General features: G+C 45.4%; 2 protein-coding genes across 2 annotated transcripts in view; one reads left to right on the top strand and one right to left on the bottom strand.

The window, feature by feature from the left end:
* Positions 1-2,806: 2,806 nt before the first annotated feature.
* Positions 2,807-18,141, bottom strand: CFAP276 (cilia and flagella associated protein 276). Its single transcript, XM_056844805.1, has 6 exons — positions 18,067-18,141; positions 12,215-12,516; positions 6,243-6,426; positions 5,861-5,976; positions 4,444-4,577; positions 2,807-2,948 (listed from the first exon to the last, which is right to left on the bottom strand). Exons 1-6 carry the CDS (start codon positions 18,139-18,141, stop codon positions 2,878-2,880), a joined length of 882 nt encoding a protein of 293 aa, XP_056700783.1. The 3' UTR covers positions 2,807-2,877.
* ELAPOR1 (endosome-lysosome associated apoptosis and autophagy regulator 1) overlaps positions 12,492-21,796 on the top strand; it is a 69,108-nt gene continuing 59,803 nt past the window's right edge. The window contains exon 1 of the mRNA XM_056844323.1: positions 12,492-12,549. The gene's annotated coding sequence lies outside the window, so the exon portion shown is untranslated. The remainder of the gene's footprint in view (positions 12,550-21,796) is intronic.

Here is a 21,796-nt window from a genome sequence, read left to right as displayed (position 1 = left end):
CTTCTTCAAATGCTTTCCATAATAGAATTTCCATTAGAATAAGCAGAGAGAAAAGGAGGGAACAATGGAAGGTGGAGGCATTGAGCCAAAGAAAGGAATAGAGTAGGATGTGCATTCTGTAAATCCTCACATGGGGCTTAAGGATAGGTAGGTTTGTATACTGTTGGCAGGAAGGAATCCTGTGAGCAAGAGAGGAACCAGTATAGCTGTAGAATTGCTATGTCTAGTTTGGTGACCCTGATGGGAATCCTGTTACAGCTTCTGTCACTGCAGCATTGATTCTGAGCAGGCAACAAGGCTAAAAACTAGTGTACTGAAGCTAAATTTCATACTGGTTTGAACTGACCAGCCTTTTTGGCAGCAGGCTTCTAACATCTGTTGTTCTAATCTACAACACAGCCACTGTGTCTGCTAAAGGCTTTTCAATTGTGGTGGCCCGTGATCTATTATTTTTCATTTGCAGATCTTGAACCCAGTTCATTCTTGTTGCTGGTTGCTTTTTGGCCAGACGGGGAGATGAACTCAGGCTAGCCCGATCTTGGCTGTTACCACACTAGGTATTCCAGCGATGTATTAAGAGTTTGAAATTGTTATAAAAAATACTGTGCGCACTTTGTTTGGCCCCTTTAGCTGTGAAGATGTCTTCCAACCATTTTTTAACCGTGGCATCCAAAAACCCTTTTAAAGCGACGTTTTTTTATAACATTTCCAAACTCTTGATACATCGCTGGGAATACCTAGTGCGGTAACAACCCTTGTTAGATCTCGGAAGCTAATCAGGGTTGGCCCTGGTTAGTATTTTGATGGGAATACCAGGGTTGCGATGCAGAGGCAGGCTATGGAAAACCATCTCTGAACATCTCTTGCCTTGAAAACCCTACAGGGTCACCAAAAGTTGGCTGCAACTTGACAGCACTTTCCACCACCAATGATCTCAGTGTACTGAAGCAATTTTGGGTGTTTTGTTCAGGTGGGGATGTGTTCTTGAAGAATTATAGTTAAATATTGGGCAAATATTATGAAAGGTAATGGGTAATTCAGAACCCATCTTTGGAATTCATAGAAGCTACCATGCTGTTATCTTCAAGTTGTAGAACAAAAAGAGAAATATCCTGAATTCTTTGTAATTAAGACACTTGTTCTGTATAGTGAGATGGGTGTGTTAAGGTGAGCCATACAAATCTGTTAAAACCCAGAGCTTGTCAGGCTAGAACATGGAAGATATCTTTTTTTGCGATGTGTTTTTTAAAGGAATCAGACACTTATATAGCTTTCCTTTTGTCTGTGTGACTTGTCCCTAGACCCTCAACATCTTTGAAGTGTTGCAAATAGTGTCTGCTGTGAGCCACTCTCTAAAGAGGGGAGAGTGGCTGGCTAAGTAGCAGGAGTTGTGTCTCCTACTTCACTCATCTCCTTGATACTGGAACCAAACAGGCTTCAGCTTAGTCCATTGCTAAACTGAACTAACTGGTTATCGTACGGTAGGACTGGCCTGAAAAACTCTGAGGTAACTTGTGTATTGCTTTTTAAATGTTGAAATGTAGTCTTGGTTTGCTTTTTCTTGAAACATGATTGTACCACAATACACTCAGATCCCCATTTGCTGCGCCATAGTTCAGTATTGTGGTTGCAGAACTCCAGTTTATAATAGATTTACAGTGGATTTAGTCCCAGTGATAAAACTTGAATAATCCCCTGCCAAACTAATTCACATTACCAAATGACTCGGGTTACCAGGGTAAGGAAAGAGGCAGCAATTCTCCAAAGGACCCAGAGATATCCTAGTGGCTTACCAGTAGTTATTGATGACTAGCGCTGCTGCTTGCTCCTAAGCATATGTTTGTTGTGAAGTTCTTGATAACTATAGCTGAGATTTGCACAATGAATTTCCCATTTATAAAGCACAAATTCCACTGTGGCCAACAAAACCAAGATAAAAGCCATACCAGGGATGTGCAAACAAACTGCTTTTCTATAACTGACCTTTAAGGGGGACTAATTGGCATGTTTAAATTTTTCCTGTGTTTAGCTGGAGGCAATTATGTTAAAGTCTTGGTAGCCAGGTAAATTATGCAATAATAATTATATGATTGTTAGTTCTAAAAAAGATCTGTGAGTTTAACTGGCCTTAGCCCATGTGCTGGCAGATACTTTAAAGAAAATTGGCCCTTCGGCATTGCACACACACCCAACCGCCTATGGCCATTCTGCTGACAGCACTAATGCTTTGAATATTACCTTGCTTGCAATTTGGTTTCCAACTCACAGGTCTCTCCCCACCCCTGGTTAAATTGAAAGAATGAAATGCACTTCCCTGTTTTGATGGCAAACTGCAAGAACAGGTTTTTCAGGATATTACGAAAAATATACACAAAAAGTATACAAAGATGTCCAGAAAAGACTAGATGGACATGCTGCTCTGAGGTAAATAAATCATGTGGACTTTATTAGGCAATTTATTGCGGCTAGATTTATTGCAGATTATAGTGGTTTGGGTAAGAATAGAGTTTCATTACTAAAAAATATAAATGAATGATTCAACCCAAAACCTGAATCAATCCCAAATGTATTTTTTCAGAGCACAACCACTCAATTTCATAACTAATTCACTGGATTTATTAGGCTTGAGAAGTTTAGGGTTTGGCCCATAGGCAAGACATAGCTTCTACCTTTCAAACACTGAGATACAGTATCCCATTGTAAAGATAACAGAAAAGAGGCATGGGAACGGTTGTGTTCAATAGATGTGATCTTACTTGAGCTCAGTGAAGCTGGAGAATTTAATAAAGAATCTAAAAGCAAAGCAGACTAAAGCGTTAACTCAGATGCAAATTATTACAGGCTGAAGGACAGAAGCAGGATGGCTTTGCTCAACCTTTAGTGATAGAAGATCCCACCGTTCTCTTTGCGGGAGTATCCACTGTTGGTGGCTGCAGTGTGAGGACTCTCTGGAGGGAAAGCAAGAGGGTCAACTTTTACTAAGTATTACAAGTATTGAGACGTCTCCCAGTTCCAGGCAGCATCATGCACTAGAAACTCTTCCTAATGCAGACCCGAGAAACACCCACTGAAAGCTTTCTAGATAAGGCTGGGGAAAATAACACAGACAACAAAGATCTAAGTGAATGCATAAAACTATACTACATTTCCATAATGGATAAAACGGGGGTCCCCAACCTTTTCCAGCTTGTGGGCACCTTTGGAATTCTGACATAGGGTGCTGGATGCAGCCACAAAATGCCTGCCACAGGAGGCAGAGTCAGCCACAAAATGTCAGAGAGTGAGGTCTAATAGCAACCCTTCAGCATTTCTAATAGTAACCCTTCAGCATTTCAGGCAGAAGCTTTAACAGGATGCCTTTTAAAATGAACAGTCACACAGTGAAGATCTTCATGCTGCGGTGACAGCTGCTGCTAAACAAAACTAAAAAAAAAATGTACAGCCAATCAGATCTTCAGTGGCCAACTGGAAGCCCTACTGGGCAAAAGCTCTGCCCATTTTCTAAAAGGCATTTGGCAGGCACTAGGAAAGGTGCCAGTGGGCAACACATTGGGGACCCCCCCTGGGCTAAAAAAATATTCCATTTAGGCAATAAGAAGAAATAATAGAATAGGCAAGCACTGGGCAGGGAACTATGGAATCAAAGTTGATCTACTGCTTAAGTTATAAAAGATATATGTATTTATTAAATCTGACCCATCTTAACTGAATACAACAGGCTTTCAGCATTGCTTTCAAGAATTGCCAGATATTTTCTAAACTTGCAGTTTATGTGAGAGCTGCCCCATTCATTTCAGTAGATGCCCCAGCTGTACAAGCTAGCTAAATATATTTATTTATTTATTTACATTATTTAGAGTCTGCCTTTCTCACTGGGACTCAAGGCGGACTACACAGAGTAAATCAATACAATCAACAGGATGGGACATCCAATAGACAATACAATAGGATTTGAATTGTAGGAATCTGGAACCAAGCAGAAGTATACACGGAACTGAAGCAAAACATAAGTACTGATAATTTAACATGTTAAATGATGCAAAAATTACATGATAGGATTCTATTTATAACAGACAGTACAAACTGTACACCATAGTAAAGACTACAGCCCCTAACTCTTTACCCAAGTATTTTTCCAAACTGTTTTGTTACAGTACAGCCTTACCATCTGTGTAGAAAAAGCCCCCTTGACCCTATCTATCGATCGATCTATCGATCTGAAACATTACATCATCCTGTTATTAAAAACCTATATACTCTTAGCAGATAGTCTAAGGCTAGAAGAGGTATGAGTACATCCCCTCAAAGGAAGCCCATTATTATAAACAGTTAGAAGAGTCAGGTGTCTATGAAATTAATTTGCCAGAAGGTAGAGCTGATCATTTGGGGGAGGGTCTTTGCTAATGTTCTATTCAGGGATAAGAATCTACCAGCTGCACTTACCAATGGCTCCCTCAATGCTGTCGATTGACTCTTTTACTGGGCTGACCCAGTGTCTCACAGCGATGCCCTTGGAAGTGTGAGGATGAACTGGAGGTACAGCACGTTCCTTCACAAACTCTAAACCCTTCAGAGCTCTGTAGGGCTCAAAGACACACAGAAGGATATGAATTAACATGGAAGAAAATATGAATTCTCAGGCAAAGACAATCATTCCCTATTTTTCTGTGCATGATGGCCAAACCAATAATCACTTTTTTTTTGCCGTCAAGATACATCTGACTTATGGTGACCCTAAGTGGGGTTATTAAGGCAAGAGATGTTCAGAGGTGGTTTGCCATTGCCTTCCTCTGCATCATGAACCTGGTATTCCTTGGAGGTCTCCCATCCAAATACGTTCCAGGGTTGACCCTGCTTAGCATATGAGATCTGATGAGGTCAGGTTAGCCTGAGCTAACCAGGTCAGGGCTTTAGCGTCCTGACCTGGTTATATTCCCCAGCAGATAATAACTTCAGGGGAGGGTGATTTAGATTGAGAAGGTATAGAGGGAAAGCCTAAAACACCCTATCTCCCAGTGGCTGTTCCACTCTAATTTTCACCCATACAGCTGCTTTTAAGTAAAAAAAGAAAAATCTGATAATGTTTCTCTTGCTTCACATCTGTTTTGGCTCTCTGTGTGCGCAGTTTTCTTGGTGCCTGAAAGCATTGAAGTGACCTAAAATGCAGAGTTTGGCTGATGGTGAGAAGTTGGAAGATGGTACAGTATGGTCATACGCATCCAATAACATTTTAGTCTGATGTTTAAAAAGAGAGCACTAACCTCAGTAAGAATTAGCAAGGATAATTTAATAAAGATTGCATCTGTGCCCATGAATTTTCACCTGGATGCATGTTAATGTGTAGTAGTGTGACATACAAGTTTACTTGCTTTTACTCTGCATCTTTTTATTACCATCTGTCCCAGCACAGAGGTCCTTGATGGTCAACTGCAATGTTTATTCAGTTTTACTGAGCATATTTAAACAGGTATACATTGACCCCATTTACACTGTGCCAAGAAGTTGAAGGAAAGTGCTACTGCAGAGATGGCTTTTAATGGTTTTTGTGAGTATTATTTAGTACAGAAACAATGTACTATGTTTAATAGTTTGGTCTTATGGTGTAGTACAGTGATCTCAATGATTAGTTGGCTACAACCCAGTGGCATTTGCTGAGAAAATGTATTCAAGTAAGGGGTGCTCCAGATGTTGTGACCACATGAGAAACTGAATTAGATGCCACTAGCGGCATTGTGATGAAGGGGCAGGAACTACAGGGTTGGTTTGGGTGTTTTTTTTCTGGTACACTGGTGGAGAACACAAATCTTATGGAAAGCTATGTTGCTTCCTGAAACTTGGAAAGTGAAATGTTTAGGCTTACCCATGGTCATCAAAAATGGTCTCTTTATGGAGAACTACCTCGCTCTTGTCTTTAAGCAAGTCTTTATGGTGATTGTACAAGGAACTGAGGTTAAAATCCAGGCTGTCTTTGGAAACCTAGACAGAGGGTTTAAGGAGGAAAGAAAAAAGTCTATTTTGGCATTTAAACTAGCAACCACCTGCCATTAGTAAACAACGGAATTTACAAATGATTAGAAAACTACCCATGTGAATACAAAGCGGACAACCCAAAACCAAAGGCCCACCAGTCTGCACTGAAAAAAAGGCAAGAGCATATTGACTGGTGGCATGTGTTTAGCATGTAGATGCTTGGAATGTGTTTTAAAGGTAGAAGATGATGGACAGTGTCTGATTTATATTACCGCAGGTTCTGTGTACCAGACTTCTCTCCTGGCGCTTGCTAAGGTAGGTATGGCATGCAGTCGATTCCAGGGGTCTCGTTGTTGGGTCAGATGGGTGGGCAGAGCATAGGCATCTTTCTGGACCAAGAAAAATAGAAGCATAAGAGACATAAAGTAACGACTGACAACCCTTCCAGGCAAGATGCTTGGAGTCCGGACAATACTTAGTCATGTTGTCACTAGAGCTGAGATTTAGTTTTCTCTTGGTACTGCTGCCACTAGTAAGTCTGTGGTCCCAGGGAATCCACTACCTATGGACTTGCATGAAAACCCCCTTTGCTGTATTGCTGTTGAAAGGCTCTACTCAACAGTTAGGTCTTTCTTGCTTTGGTTGCTAGGAGGGCCTAACACACCTGGTTGGATGCTCCAAGAGAGCAGGGTTAATCGCCACTTCTCCTCTCTCATCTCTTTTAGCTTGCATGGATCAAACGGGTTTTAATAGAGATCAGACAATCAGCATTCAAAATTTTAAGAAATTTAATAAGAGAATAAACTGCACACATCATAGGAATCAGCAAAGACAGAAGAAAAAGGTGATTAAAACCACAGTCCTCTGATCCTAACTCTTACATACCTTAAATGATGAGAAATTAAGATAGGCTATTGATTCTTGGCATGGTTAGCATTTAGAAATCACCTATTATCTTTTTCTAGTGGTTTCCCCTTTGAGGTCTCAGCAACATGTGCTTAAAATGGAGTCCGGGTTAAAATGGAGAGTGAGTTTAAGAGTTAATCCCTCACGGCAAATGGCTTAAAAATGGCTCTTCCACGTGTCTTTTCTATTTACCCCCCCCCCTTTTCCCTGTCCCAAAAGGAAGGTTAGTCTTTTCCTTTTGGCATCCCAAGCTCTGTAGCTAAGGTGTGCTCTGGCTGTTGTCCTTCTTTTGGCAAGAGCCATTTGCATTTCTAGGTTCATGCTTCAGAAATGACATACCTACTAGTCTTTCTCATTGCACCTGCCTTTGTAACCACTGAGCTTGTACAGCATGCAGATTCAGTTATAATAGACCTCGATACATATTTTTGGGTGTGCAAATTCTGAGGTATAAGGCATTTTGTACAGAGTTGCCTAATGTTTTCTCAGCTCATTCAGGAATGGGAAAGGATAGGGTGCCTTATCCTTCCTGGAACGGGACCAGTTGATAAGTCTCACACTAATCGGAGGGTGAACACTGCTACCTCATCCTCTCTCTTCCAAGACCAGCCCCCTGTCTCTTCTTAAGTGCTCAACAAACTGAGAGGGGAAGAGTAGGTTGCATTTTGGATACTATCAAATTTGCCCCTTGCTCATGTGCAAATAATACCAGGTTGGAGAGAGATGGGAACTGTAGGTCTTGCCCCAAGGTCTGTGAATTAGCCCTAGTAAAAGAGAAAGGAACAGTAAATACTTGTATGTGTCCTTCTAAGTGTGGAATCATCCCTTCTAAAATGCTGTGCATCTGGCGAGAAAGATTCAAAGGATTTAAAATGTTGCACAAATCTTTGAGAGTACCTCTGCATCAACCCAGATTCTAATCCCAAAAAATCACAAGTAAATTATTTCTCACTCTCCTTGGGGCAGAGACTGATCTCCCCCCCCCCCATTGTGTTACTCTGTACATTTATTGAGCTCTATAAATACAAATTTAAATAGAGGGTAGGGAAATACACCCATTGTTATATGAAGGGTGACTTTTCTCCCAGGGTACAGCGGAGGAGAGAGGCAGGACTATTTGTACTGTTGGGGTCTCTGTTTCTACCCACTCCCTTTCTTCTGCACCTCCTAAATTAATACTCTCTCTGGCTCTTCTGTCTTTTCCAATACCCCTTTTCTTCCTAGACCCTGAGAACAAGGAGGAGCATCTCCTCCTGCCCTATGAGCCAGCTGTAGAGATAGGGTTGCCAGGTCCCTCTTTGCAACCGGCGGGAGGTTTTGGGCCTGAGGAGGGCGGGATTGGGGGAGGGGAGGGACTTCAATGCCATAGAGTCCAACGGCCAAAGCGGCCATTTTCTTCAGGTGAACTGATATCTATCCGCTGGAGATCAGTTGTATTAGCAGGAAATCTGCTATTACCTGGAGGTTGGCAACCCTATGCAGAGAGACAATGGAGACATTAATAGCAGCTACAAATGAAGTAGAGGGGTATTTTTGGAAACACATGAGGGGGCAGAGGCAGATCTACTGTGAAACTAATGAAGCTTAAGCTTCAGGGGCCCCAATCCCAGAGGGGCTCCCTGAAGCAACTTTTTTTTTTAATGAGTGAATTTCTCAGCAAAATCGATTGGTGTTCTTCAGTGACAGAATCATAAGCCAATGGGTTGAAGTACTTAATATTGACCTTAGAATATCCTCTAATACCCATTTCATGTGGCTTCAAAATGTCCCTGTAGTGTAATTGGTCAAATTTCAAAAATTTCTCGGGGGCTTGCAGCGCCAGAACCCCCAGCTGTATGGGCTTCCTGAGCTCACCAGAATCTATTCATAGCCTACATTTTGGCAGCTGGATCCTCAAATCCTTCACTGGTGCACGGCTTAATAGTTCTGTACTTTCATTTCATCACTGTATGGCCCATCTCCAAGGACTCCACCCCACCCCCCTGTTCTCCGCCATTTGGGCCCCCGAGGTCCTTGCAAGGGCAGCCAAGCCCTTTGGACCTTGTTGGATGTTGCCCTACTGTTGCTGGTTGCAAAGGGGCCCCCACAACAGTTCAAGCCTCGGGGCCCCAAAAATGCAGCTCCGCCACTGTGAGGGGGGTGGGCATCCGAAACAGCAACTGCACATTTGAACAACAGCAAGAGGGGAGTAAAAACCTGTAACACCGTCCTGGAACCGTGCAACTTGGTCTCCCTTACCTGGCAAACCCTGGACTGGCCAGCGCAGGTGCCTCGGCTTTCATAGTTGGGAAACTGGAAGGGGTCCCTGGTAGGTGGCATCTCCCCGCCCCCCGGGAAACTTCCGCGCAAGAACCCGCAAGGCCAGGGGTCAACGGACCCCGCAGGTTCTGCCACCGCGTGTCTGTTCTGTTGAGGGTTTTGCAGGGGTTGCTAGGCGACACTCCGACCCGCCTTCCAGAAGGGTCGCGCGAGCTCCCACGCGCCCTCCAATGGTCAGGAATGGTCAGTGCGGCAAGCGGCGGCAAGAGAGAAACCTGGAGGCTAAAGGGAGGGAAACCCTCTGGGAGGGATGTCCACACCCATCTCTCCCCTGGACATCACAGACCCTTCTGCAGACCACACCTCATCCCATCTCGCCTGCTATTCACATTTACATACTGTTAACATTTACATACTGATGCTTGTCTGAATTCACTCTCCTCTACTTAAAGACAGATGGATTCACATTCTAGCTGTATCTGAAGAAGTGAGCTGTGGCTCACGAAAGCTCCTACCCTGCCAGAAAATATTTTTGTTAGTCTTTCAGGTGCTACTGGACTCTTGCCCTTTTCTACCTCTGGGAGGGAGAATGAGGAAGGGGGGCAAGATCTCCACACATGCCGCGATCTGCCCTCCCCCCACCCCCAGGGAGACGTTCCACTATTTTTAATGCTTGAATTTGTTCATAAGTGAACATACGGTCCTTTTGATAGTTTCGCAGGGGAGGTTTTGCCTTGGATTGGCCGCTCTCTAGATGCATATTTTCCCCACCCAAATTCTCAAAACTCAACAATATGCCCCCATGCAGAGTTCTGGGAATTCGGATAGGGGAAATGTGCATCTAGAGAGCGGCAAATCCAAGGCAAGACCTCCCATGCATAAATGACTCATAAGTATCCGGAATAGAGCGATGCATTTGTGAAGTAATTTTTTTCCTTATTTAAAAATAGGGATTTTAAAGTAAACTTCCAACCATGTGCTTTTGATTGCGTTTAGGACAAGTGAGAGATTTCAGTTTTGCAAATAAATTCTAGTGGGAAATTGAGCCTCGTGCCTGCATTTTTTATGAAAGCTACCAGAACTGTGTCTGTTAAGTGCCATCAAGTCGCTTCCGACTCATGGCGACCCTATGAGTCAAAGTCCTCCAAAACGTCCTGTCTTTGACAGCCTTGCTGAGATCTTGTAAATTGAGGGCTGTGGCTTCCTTGATTGAGTCCATCCATCTCTTGGGGAACTGGGGACAAGCATTTTTGTCCAGTTAATTCAAAAAGAAGCCCCCCCCCCACGCCAATCTGTTTGCCGAAGCCTAGTCACAAAGGCCTGGACAGATGCAAGAAAGCACCTGGTTGGGCACAGTGTGAACAAACTGCTGGACTTGATGGGACTTGGTCTGATCCAGCAGGGCCTTTCTTGTGTTCTTAAAGCGGCCTCCTTGTGCCTCTTCATCCGGCGCACCCATACTGGTGCACAAACGACCATGCATTGAAATAATCATCGTACCTACCAAAAAAAGGAAATGTAAAAAAAAAAGCTTGTTTGATGTCCGCATTAACAGTTGGCCAAAGGCACACTACAAAAACAGCTAATGCAAACTCAGTGGCCACAATCCCCAGAACTGCCCTTTACAAGGGACACCAGTCCCTCCACTACAAATGTTCTTCTTGCAAGTGCCACTGGAGGTGCCATGGCTGAGTGGTAGAGCATCTGCTTGGTGTGCAGAAGGTCCCAGGTTCAATCCCCGACATCTCCAGTTAAAGGGAGTAGGCAGGGCCGGTGCTACCATTAGGTGAACTAGGCAGTTGCCTAGGGCGCAGACCTCAGAGGGGTGCAGCATTGGCCTGAGGGGCACAGTTTTAAATAGACTAGTTTCTTGGAAAAAAATGCAACTGACAATTTATATATTTTTTATTTTAACAACAGTGCTATGGAACATAATTAATTATAATGTCTTATAAAAAGTTTTGTGCTTTTATTTTTCTACAAGACATCTGTTTTTGAAAATTAGTGAGCAACGGGGGGGGAGGGGGTCACAAGTAGTTAGCCTTGCCTAGGGTGCAAAAATGACTGGCACCGGCCCTGCTTACACCAGCCCCTCCTCTACAAACGTCCTTCTTGCAAGTGCCACCTGCCACGCGAGGGAGGGGCCGGGGCTGTGGCTCAGTGGTAGAGCATCTGCTGGGCATGCAGTGAAGAAAATTGAGTTTTTCTTAAGAATGATCCTGAGTCTGATTAAGGACTAAACAAAGTGAGTTTATTCAGAAACCACAAACTTGGTAACCGACTGAGAGACAGGCTTATTTCTAACTAGGGTCCATAACTAACAGGGCAACATGCGGCCTGTTGCTCCTCTCTTTCACTGTAATACACTGGTTCCCAACCGGGGGTCCATGGATCCCCAGGGGTCCGCGACAACTAAATTAAGGTCCGCGAAACAAAGTTATAAACCCATAATAAATTAATATTTTCAATTAAAAATTGAATTAAATTTTCAATTAAAATATTTTCAATTCTCTATTATAATATATATATATATATTCAAATATTATTCTAAGTTTAATGTTTAACAGTTACGATTAAAGTTTATTTTCAAATTCTCAGAATTTTTATTTTGAACCTTGGGGTCCCTGCACCGAACAAAAAAGTCCTAGTGGTCCCTGGTCAAAAAAAGGTTAGGAACCACTGCAAGTGTAACAAGAAGGAAGAGGAGGGGTGAATTATGGGCACAAACAAGAGCACAGGAAGAGAAGGGAGAAGGATCACAACCTTTCTATGTATCCAACTCTCACCCTTGCTGCCCCCTGCTGATCTTCCTTTCTTTAATCAATCTTTGTGCACTAGACATTGCATTTCCAACATGCAGAAGGCCCCAGGTTCTGTCCCCGGCATCTCCAGTTCAAGGGACCAGGCGAAAGACCCTGGAGAGCCGCTGCCGGCCCGAGTCGACCATACTGCCTGGGCTGGACCAAGAAGGCAGCTTCCTGTCCTCGCGCGTTCGCTTCGCCTCTTTCTCCCGGCGCGCCCAGGCTGCGCGGCTCCCTCGCGCCGGGCCTGCTGGCGGGACGGGCGGGCGCGCGCCCACCCAGCAAACCGCCCGGCCGCATCTTTCAAGCGCCAGGTGCGCTCGCGCCGGAGGCAGCGGCGGTTGCTAGGCAGCGGGCCGGGGGCGGGGCAGAGCGGGCCGGGGGCGGGGCTCCCGCATCCCTGAGCCGGGGAGTCAGTCGCGGCGCCGCACCTGAGGCGCCGCACCTGCTGCCCGGCTGCTCGTGCGCCGCGATGGCTGGGGCTGGCGGGCTCCGTCCTCCCCGCCGCTGGCGCCTGGGGCGGAGGCGCCGGCCGCTCCTCCTGCTCGCCCTGTGGCTGCTGGCCGGGGCGGGCGCCGCTCTGCAGGGAGAGGACCTCCACGCCTGCAAAGAGGTAACCAGGCGGGGGTGTTGGGGGGGGGGGGCTGGGCGGCCTGGCGACGGGAGGGGGTGATGGGGAACCAGCGTGCGCCAGGCCCTGGCAACGGCATCGCCTGAGAGGCAATATTGACTAAGCCAACTCCCGGCCAAAGGGACATCTGGGATGCTGGTGGAGCACAAGGCGCTGTGGCGCTCTGTCCTTTTTGACAGAAGTGACAGGCGGGGTCTCCGAGGTCAAAAAGGCACTTGCCTGTCTGGTGACTTGGGTTTACTCAGGGGAGGGTTCCTGCCTTGGGTTCGCTGCTCTCTAGATGCACGTTTCCACCCCCACCCCCTCTGAATTCCCAGAACTCAAAAATAAGCTCCCGGGCCGAGTTTTGACAATCCGGACAGGGAAAATGTGCATCTGGAGGGTGGCGAATCCGAGGCGAAACCTCCCGTGCGTGAATGGCCACCGTGCCACACAGCAGGACGAGAAGCCGCGTCTTGTTATGAACAGATGCAATCCAACTCTCTTGGTGGGCATTTGGGGAAGCTGTTGTGATGGGGTAAAAGAGAACAGAGAACTTCAGGCCACCGTTTCCCCAGCTGGCAAGGACTGGAAGAACAACGATGCCTTGGGGATGGAGGAAATCTCTAAATTTCCTGGGCCAGACTAAATCAAGTGTGGCACTGTGGTGGGGTGGTGATTTTCATTAGTCCGTTGCTTTGAGTTTTGTATACACTGGATTGGGTACTCCTTTTACTATCTGATGGAAGCGAAAATGACTGTTGCTGGTGCTTTACAGTGAGAAATGCCAGAGAGACCCCCTTGTAGCAATAACAACAGTCTTGTGGTCACATAAGGAATGAACACATTGACTGCAACCTACGTTTTATGCCGCGCTAAAGTTGTTATGCCACAGGACTCTTTGTTGTTTTGCTGGCTTTCTAGCCTCAGCCGTGTGTGCTGCTTCCAAAGTCCCACCAAGACCCATCATTAGCATTGCTACCTGTCTTGGTTTTCACCAAGGGTATGGGTGACCCCCAAGGCATACCAGGGTTGCTGTGCAAGAGGAAGGCACTGGCAAACCACCTCTGTTAGTCTCTTGCCATAAAACCCCCCAAAAGCGGTCGCCATAAGTCGGCTGCGACTTGACGGCACTTTACACACACACAATGGTAAGAACACTTCTGGCAGGGCAGAAGACCCCTTTTAAACTTTTAACTGGGGGATCATCCAGTACTCTGCCGCTGTAATAATTTGTGTCCCTGCTCCCGTTAACTGCTGACTGCAGCCCGCCTTTAAAAAGTGCCTCCCTGCGTGGGCATATTTATTCTGTGTAATGTGGCATAATACCTCTGAGTCAGAAGCCACTATCTTTCTAATAGATCAACAAGGAACGGCTTAAATTTCTCCTGAGCTTATCTTGTTTTTCTCTCCCCCCCTTCTTTATTTAAGCAAATAGAACTGGATATGAACAGTATTGGTGGTGGGAACAAAAAACAAACCTAGCAGAACAAAACGAGAAAGATATTTGGTACAAAGGAGTTAACATGCTTTTGATCTCTGCTTAGTTTTTTTTAATTAGTTCTGGAAACAGCAAAGTTTCTGAATTTAACACTTAACCTGTAGGTGTTTTTGCTCTGTTGCAGCTTCATGACTAGCTTATCAGATTCCCTGTACATTTCAAAAATGTGTCTGAAGAAAAGCTGGTACAATAGGTAGAAAAGGCTTTAATTCCACTAGAGATTGTGGTGTGTATATAGATTCTCGTAGAGAGTGTATTGTGGGTGTGGGTCTCTTTCTGTCCCTCCACTGTGCTGTTCCTGCTTAAACATCCACCTGAGATCATACAATACCATTTGGATGGGTTGTTTTTTAAAAAACTGTGGCTTGTGGTTGTGTACTCGTCCATCAAAGCACAAACATGGTAATGAGGGTGTGCCGCTGAGTATGCATGGCTACTGTGCCATTCAGTACAGCTCATACGATTTAAATAAAAAAAAGGATTATTAAGGGAAAGAAGCTGTTGGAAAGGGCCACAATATGAAATTAAAACGGAGCAAGAGGGCAGTATCTATCATGAGAGCCTGCATAGTGTAGTGGTTTGGAGCAGTGGACTCTAATCCGGAGAACCGGGTTTGATTCCCCACTTCTCCACATGAGTGGTGGACTCTAATCTGGTGAACCGGGTTGGTTTCCCCTCTCCTCCACAGGAAGCCAGCTGGGTGACCTCAGGCCTGTCACAGTTCTCTCTGAATGCTCTCAGCTCCACATACCTCACAGGCTATCTGTTTTGGGGAGGGGAAGGGAAGGTGATTGTAAGCCAGTTCGATTCTTCCTCTTTGATTCTTCGCTCCTCTTTTTCCTTCTCTTCCCCCCAACATTGCAGAAAAATATCGGGGTCAAATTACTCCCGCTGCTCCTCCAAAAGTACAGCCCGCCTGTGGGCAGTTCCTTTGATTTCCCTCTGCTGCTGGGGAATATATGAGCACGTTAGTTATTCCGGCTTCAGCCATTTCTTCAAACATTCTGAAAACCATTCTCAAAAAGAAATCAGTTCACACACCTGGACCCTAGAAAGCCAACTCATGTTGCAGCTGATCCCGTCCCCAGTTCCAAGCATAACATCCTGGGAAGATTGGGCCAGCTGTCAAGGCTGAAGGGTGATGACAAGCATTGGAAAGACTACTTCTTGCTTTTCCCAGGCCAGGCATTCCCCTTCACCCCTTCCTTTGCTTCTCAGGGCTTGCAGGAGGAGCACCCAGGACCAGACAGCAAGGAGCTGTTGTTTCAGCATCCAGCTTGGTTCACAAGTGGGACTGCGGATGCTACCTGGGCTCCCTCCGCCCCCTCTAGCTCCTCACAAACTACTTTAACATGTCCGAACCGTTTTTGCTGTAGGCAGCCCAGACACTCCTCCAACCCCTGAGTAAGGTAACAAGAGCAGAAGGGAATTTGTGGTGTTGGGCTGCAGTCTAAGAAGTTACTCTGACTGTACCCTTTAGGCTTAACGCTTCCAGGTGTGTGTTCTGATGAAGTGTAGTGCATGTGGATGTCCATAGGGAAACAGAGAGAATGTGCAAATGAATGAAAGGCGGAGTGGTTGTGTGTTTGTGAATGCAATGCATAACTGTGAGTGAACAAAACAATTTGAGAGATCTCTGTGATGTATACATTCGTGTTTCTATGAAGTCAGACTTTTCTGTATCGATATGAATAAATTACTACAATTATGCAAATGCAAAAACTATAATCTTTCTCATAGAACAAGGAGATCTTCATTTATGGTTGCTAGCAATGAAGACCCCAGGTGCATCCACATGTCCAAGGAAACAATCTACCTACACTGTTTTACCATGTGGATGGGAGAGGGGTTGTAGGGAGGGATGAGATCATGCATTTTGAATGCTTGCAGTGTGCCATTGGATTGATTGGCTTTGGGACTTAGGCTCAGGATTTGGAGCTCATTCTTGGGGTCTCAGGGCAACAGCTATCCCACACACTTCATAGCTTCTCCTACGCATGCCTGCTTGTGATAACTACTGGACATGTAAGATGGACGTGGGTGGTAGTAATCTTAAATGAACAGCTTAATTACAATTGAAGCATACAATTACTGCATACCAATTTCTATTTGTTTGTTTGCATGATGGATAGTCCATCTCTTCAAAGCCACATGATTGTGGCTATACACATTTACACCTGCCATCTAGTACAGTTCATAGTGGTGTGTGGAAGTAGAACCATTAATACTGGTATTGAATGTGACATCATTTGGTCTCACTCCATGACATCATCTGTGCTCCCAAATTGAGTCTTGGGGTTTGACATGCAGGGGGTCTGGTAATCCCACAGTAGCAATATTGTTCTATTTAGAGGGAACCTTTTCTCTGTATGTGCAAATATGCCTCTGTTTTCCTCACAACAACGATGTGTCGCAGATTACACTGAGGAAGAGTGATCTGCCCAAGGTTACCACACAAATAGGGTTGCCAGCTCCAGGTTGGGAAATACCTGGAGATTTTTGGGGTGGAGCCTGAGGAGGGTGGGGTGTGGGGAGAGGAGGGACTTCAGTGCCATAGAATCCAATTGCAAAAGTGTCTATTTTCTCCAGGTGAACTGATCTCTATCGGCTGGAGATCAGTTGTAATAGCAGGAGATCTCTACCTAGTACCTGGAGGTTGGCAACCCTACTCACAAACTTCCTTGGCAAAAGGGTAGGTTCAAACCTAGGTCTCCCAGGTCCTTATCTGACCCTTTATCGGCTACACCTCGCTGGCTCTCACCCGAATCTTATCTGAACCTGAATGTGACACTCATGTAGCACAGCTAAAAGGTGGTTTCAGGGAGGGTCTCTGTAGAAAATGCTTGCATACTCAGGACCACCAACGTGACGTGAGACAGCACTACCAGCAAGTTGTCTGAAGCTGATCTCAGTGAACAGGGCGGAGCACAGTTCGTAAGAAAAGGCACTGCACTGAAATCTGTCGCCAGTGTATTTGTTTAGGATCAGGGTGTGTGAGGGTAGACTATGAATCTAAAAACAGTACGTGGCTCATTCCCATTGGAAGTAAGTCCCAAGCAGGTCAGCGGAACTTTTTTTCACTGTTGAATGTGTTTAGGCTTACTTCCAGACTGGGACAGATTTGGCAGTAGCGCTGTGTACTTGGGCTGTCAACCACTGAAAGACGTTTTTTTGTTGATTAATTGCCTGCTTCTTAATTAATTATTAAATAAAAAAGAGTCACCCGGATGAACCTTTAGGTCAGGCCTACATAACACACCCCGTCAGCCAGCTATTGTAGTCTGCTGGATGCTTGACAATCTCCTTTTTTATTTTTTGCAGTCCCAGGACAGCAGCAAAGAAAAAGTGTGTCAAGATCCTGATGTGGCTGGTGGGCTGGAAATTTTGTCCTGCAGGCCTGGGTTAGGAGCATTTGTTATTACCAGTTTCAGCAGTTTTCAACATGGCCATAGTAGCCATGGATGGGCCTGTGGGAGCCAGGCCTGCTCCAACCCTACTTGTCTGACAGAAGAGGAGGAGGAGGAGGAGGAGGTGGTGGTTTTTATACGCCGACATTCTGTACCACTTAAGAAAGAATCAAACAGGCTTACATTCACCTTCCCTTCCCCTCCCCACAACAGACACCCTTTGAGGCAGGTGGGGCTGAGAGAGCTTGAAGAGAGCTGTGACTAGCCCAAGGTCACCCAGCTGGCTTCAAGTGGAGGAGTGGGGAAACAAATCCAGTTCACCAGATTAGCCTCCACCACTCATTTGGAGGAGTGGGGAATCAAACCCGCTTCTCCAGATCAGAGTACTGTCATCAGGCAGTCTTAATATCCTTAAAATTGAAATAGCTCAATTCTTTTAAAATAATAATAAAATAACAACTTTAATAATATTAAAAATAAATGCCCAAGGGCTCAACAGCAACCATCCAAGTACCTCTGCACTAATACTGGAAGCTGGGCGAAGATTGATTTCTGAGTGAGGTAGGATATCGCTTATATACTTTCCATACAGTAAAAGGCATAGACACTTACTTTTTTTGTTGTTGTTTTGTACATGACAGGATCATTTATAGAAAGAGCTTGCAATATCCTTGAGAGTTCCTCCATCATGACCACAATGCCTCTGGTAAATCGAGAATTAACAAAAACTGATTCCACATTTCACTTTAGTAATCACATATAATGTTCCACTACCGATATGCCCTTTCACATGCCTGGAGGTGGCTCTTTCAACTCATACCCACCAGACAAATGGTCATTTCTGGCAAATACCGTAAATCATCTCTAATTCTCCCACTGAGATGTTGGAGAGCAGAATTAGGGTTAAGCTAAAACTCCATCTCTCTTGTTCAGTGGGAGCAGCAAGAGCGTAGCTATAGTCTTGATTTAATTTACACTGATGCAGATCTTTACCATAGCTGTTGACTCCAGGAGTATAATTCCTGTTTTCGACCTAAAATAATTTGTTGATGCTACTTATTAGTACTTTCAGATAATGCTGGGCCTGGTGCTTTTGATATCCCAGGCAAATCAAACAATCAAGCAAACAAAAATAACCTCAAACAAGACCTTTTTTCATTTTCTTAAAGATAAAAGTCTTCTGCAGAGACAAATGTTTGTAAAGTGTTCTCTCTGTGTATGTGCTACAAGCAACCTTCAGGGGGCTAAAATAGATGTCCTACAAAAGGCATCTCCTATATGAAAGCCCTGAACTGACCTTAGTATTGGGACATTTCCCTGAAAAGACTTTCAGAATATTTTGTGCAAAATAAATGCAAACTTGGTATTCATGTAGGGTTACATTTCTCTAATATTTGACAAGGTTGTTGTGTTGCTGTTGTGTTGCTGCATATATGTCAGTCTGAATCTAATCAAACTGGCAAATGAAAAGAAAGGTGGCAGAAGAGCAGGAGAGAAAGGATTAAGAAAGGCTGACAAAAACTAGTGGGGATGGTCACAGTTTTTCCCAAGGACTAACCTTTTCTATTCAAAGGGAGGAGGCATTTATCCACCTGGCTCTCATGGACTCATGGGGGGTAATTTCAAAACCATTTGTTCCACTAGAGAACCTCAATTGTTGAGATTCTCCCATCTTCTATATTTTGTATATATATTGAAATCATTGACTCCCCCCTTGTTATTTTAGTTGCTGATCCTCACATTTTGTACTCACTGTTTTAATTTGTGTATCATCATTTATTTCTTAGGTTGTTGTGATTAGATTTTTGTAGCTTACTGTTGTATTAGTTCCTGCTTTGCTTTTGTAGTTAGATATTGCCATTAGATTTTTTTTAGACAGTTGGGTGTAATCAGATAGCTCATTCCTTGCTGTATTTATTAGCATATAGTCCCCTTATTTAGATTATGCATTTACTTGCCCCAAACAGATTCCCAGTTAACCATTTGTATTCCCTTTTTTGGTTTAATTAATAATAATCACAACAATAACAATAATAATAAAACCGTAGGTTCGTTAACATGGCTTCTGTGCAGTCCCACATGGGACTGCACAGACGCAGGCCAGCCACGGAGAAGATTAGAAAGCTTCTGGAAGAGTTAGCTCCCTAGGAGTGCTCCCCTCCCCCCATCTGTGACCAAGCCTTAACGGCTTTTCCCGCCCATGGGTCACATGACGGGGGGTGGTGGGGAGCACTCTTCCCTCAGTTCTCATTCTGCCGCTGCGGAGAGAACAGCTAATTCGACGTTTTCAATTCGGTTTTCTTTCCTCTTACCACGTTCAATTCGGTTTTCTTTCCTCTTACCACGTTGGGAAGACTTTTTTCAGAAGAGTTTTTTTTCCTATTTTTATGGACATGGCGCCTTTTAAAAAATGTCGCTCGTGCGGCTTGAAAATGGCAGCCTCTGATGAACATCATGACTGCCTTTTTTGCTTGGGAGAAGGCCACATCGTAGCCTCCTGTAGGCCCTGCCCCTTGTTTACCGACAAGGGCCGCCGAGATCGTGCCAGAAAACCTAAGGCGGCCTTGTACGAAAGGGCCTTTCGGCCCGATATGGGGACGGCGGGTGGATCTCTGCCCACTACCAAGAGATCCAAAGACATCCCCAATGTACCCAGAGCGTCGTCGGAGCCGCCTGCTAAAAAGCATAAGGAGAAGAAGAAGCATCTTTCTTCCCCCAAGAAACGCTTGGGCTCCAAAAGAGAGGGCTGCGCACCCTCGGCGCCGACAGCATCGACTTCATCTGTGGCAGTGTTGACTCCGGGCTCGGCGTCGACCTCTTACTCACCCCCGCCCCCGATACCAGCGTAGATGACTTCTTCGCCGAGGCATAGGGCGCCCTCCAGAAGAGGCTCCAGATCTCCACGGGATAGATCAAAGTCTCCCCGGTCTAGGTCTCCTGGTGAGCGAGGCCGTAGCCCTCACAAGTGCCTGCAGAGTGCGGTAGCACCTGCTACAGGGCGTCCTCTCACCCCGTCACCTTTGGGGGTAGAGGTTGATTTATCGTCTTCAGAAGAAGACATCTTAGAGGTGGAAGAAGTCTTCGCTTCCAACCCGGAAGACCTACCCGAGAGGGAACCCCTCCGTATGGAGTATCGCCCTCAGTTCCAGGACTGGAGCCCTTACGGTTTTTGCTTGCCACCCTGGTATCCACCATTCCTGTACGGAGGCCACCCGTAAGCCTATGGGGACCATCGGCGCCATGCCAACTTCAGGTTTCGACGCCATATGGAGGGTGACTATTCACGTCATGTCGACGCTGATCATCGTCGCCGTACCGGCGGCTACTGCTATGCGGGCGCACGTGTGCGGATTCCAATGGCTCCGGCAGGCGCCGAGCCCAGACGGCGCGTGAAGGAACACACAGGCTCCATGCCAAGCTTGGGAAGATCCCATCCGGTCGACATCGACAGCTGCCGTCGACGCCGAGGCTCGGTTTCCAGTGGCGGTGCCAAGGCAAGTCCATGACGAGGAGGAGGTCGACGGCGAGGCCGACTTGGGCTCTGAACAGGACTCAGAGGACACTTCCCTCCCCTCCCCTGATGATACGGTGGGGGACCCCACCCCACTATCCCCTACGGAGGATTTGAGGATGTTTTCGGAGCTCCTGCTTCGTATGGCTAAGGCCTTGGGCCTGCTGAGTATCCAGTCTGACCCCAGGCCTTCTGACCCCATTATGGGGGTGCTTTTTAGCCCTGACATAGGGCCCCCTAAGTTACCCATGGTACAGGGTATCAAGGAGGTGGCTATGGCAAATTGGTACAAGCCGGCCTCGACCAGTCCTATTACCAGTCCAGCCCCTCAACAAGCAGCCCCAGTGCTTGTCCATCAGTCAGTGTTCCCATGTTCTGAAAACAACTTCTCCCTTAGTGGACAAATGATTTGTTGTCTGTTTTTATAACCTTGCATAAATTTTGGGGCATCTGATGTGCTTTGGGTGGTTAACTGCTGGCGATGCAATTACTTATGACCCTTTTAGGTCAGAGTCCTGCTTGGAGCTGATGTCAGCTAATAGCTGCTTTCTGAAAGTCAGGTCTATAGGTGATAATGTATGTGGTCAATTTCAACCCAAACTCTTTTAATATAGATTACTAATATTTTTAATATAAACTAATGATCAATACTGAAAATTCTCGCGACAAATATAACTCAATTTTCTTTGGAAATTGATCCCCTCAGTTACAAAAGACAAAGTCTACTTCCAAACTGAGGTTTAGCTCTAGTCTGGTATCCAAACTGGAGTATGTTTTTGTTTGTTTGATCATTGTTTTAACATCCATACGACATTGCCCTAATCGTTCACT

This window comes from Euleptes europaea, chromosome 2 (genome assembly GCF_029931775.1).
Source record: "Euleptes europaea isolate rEulEur1 chromosome 2, rEulEur1.hap1, whole genome shotgun sequence".
Taxonomy (NCBI): domain Eukaryota; kingdom Metazoa; phylum Chordata; class Lepidosauria; order Squamata; family Sphaerodactylidae; genus Euleptes; species Euleptes europaea.
This window is presented reverse-complemented; position numbering and strand designations above follow the sequence as displayed.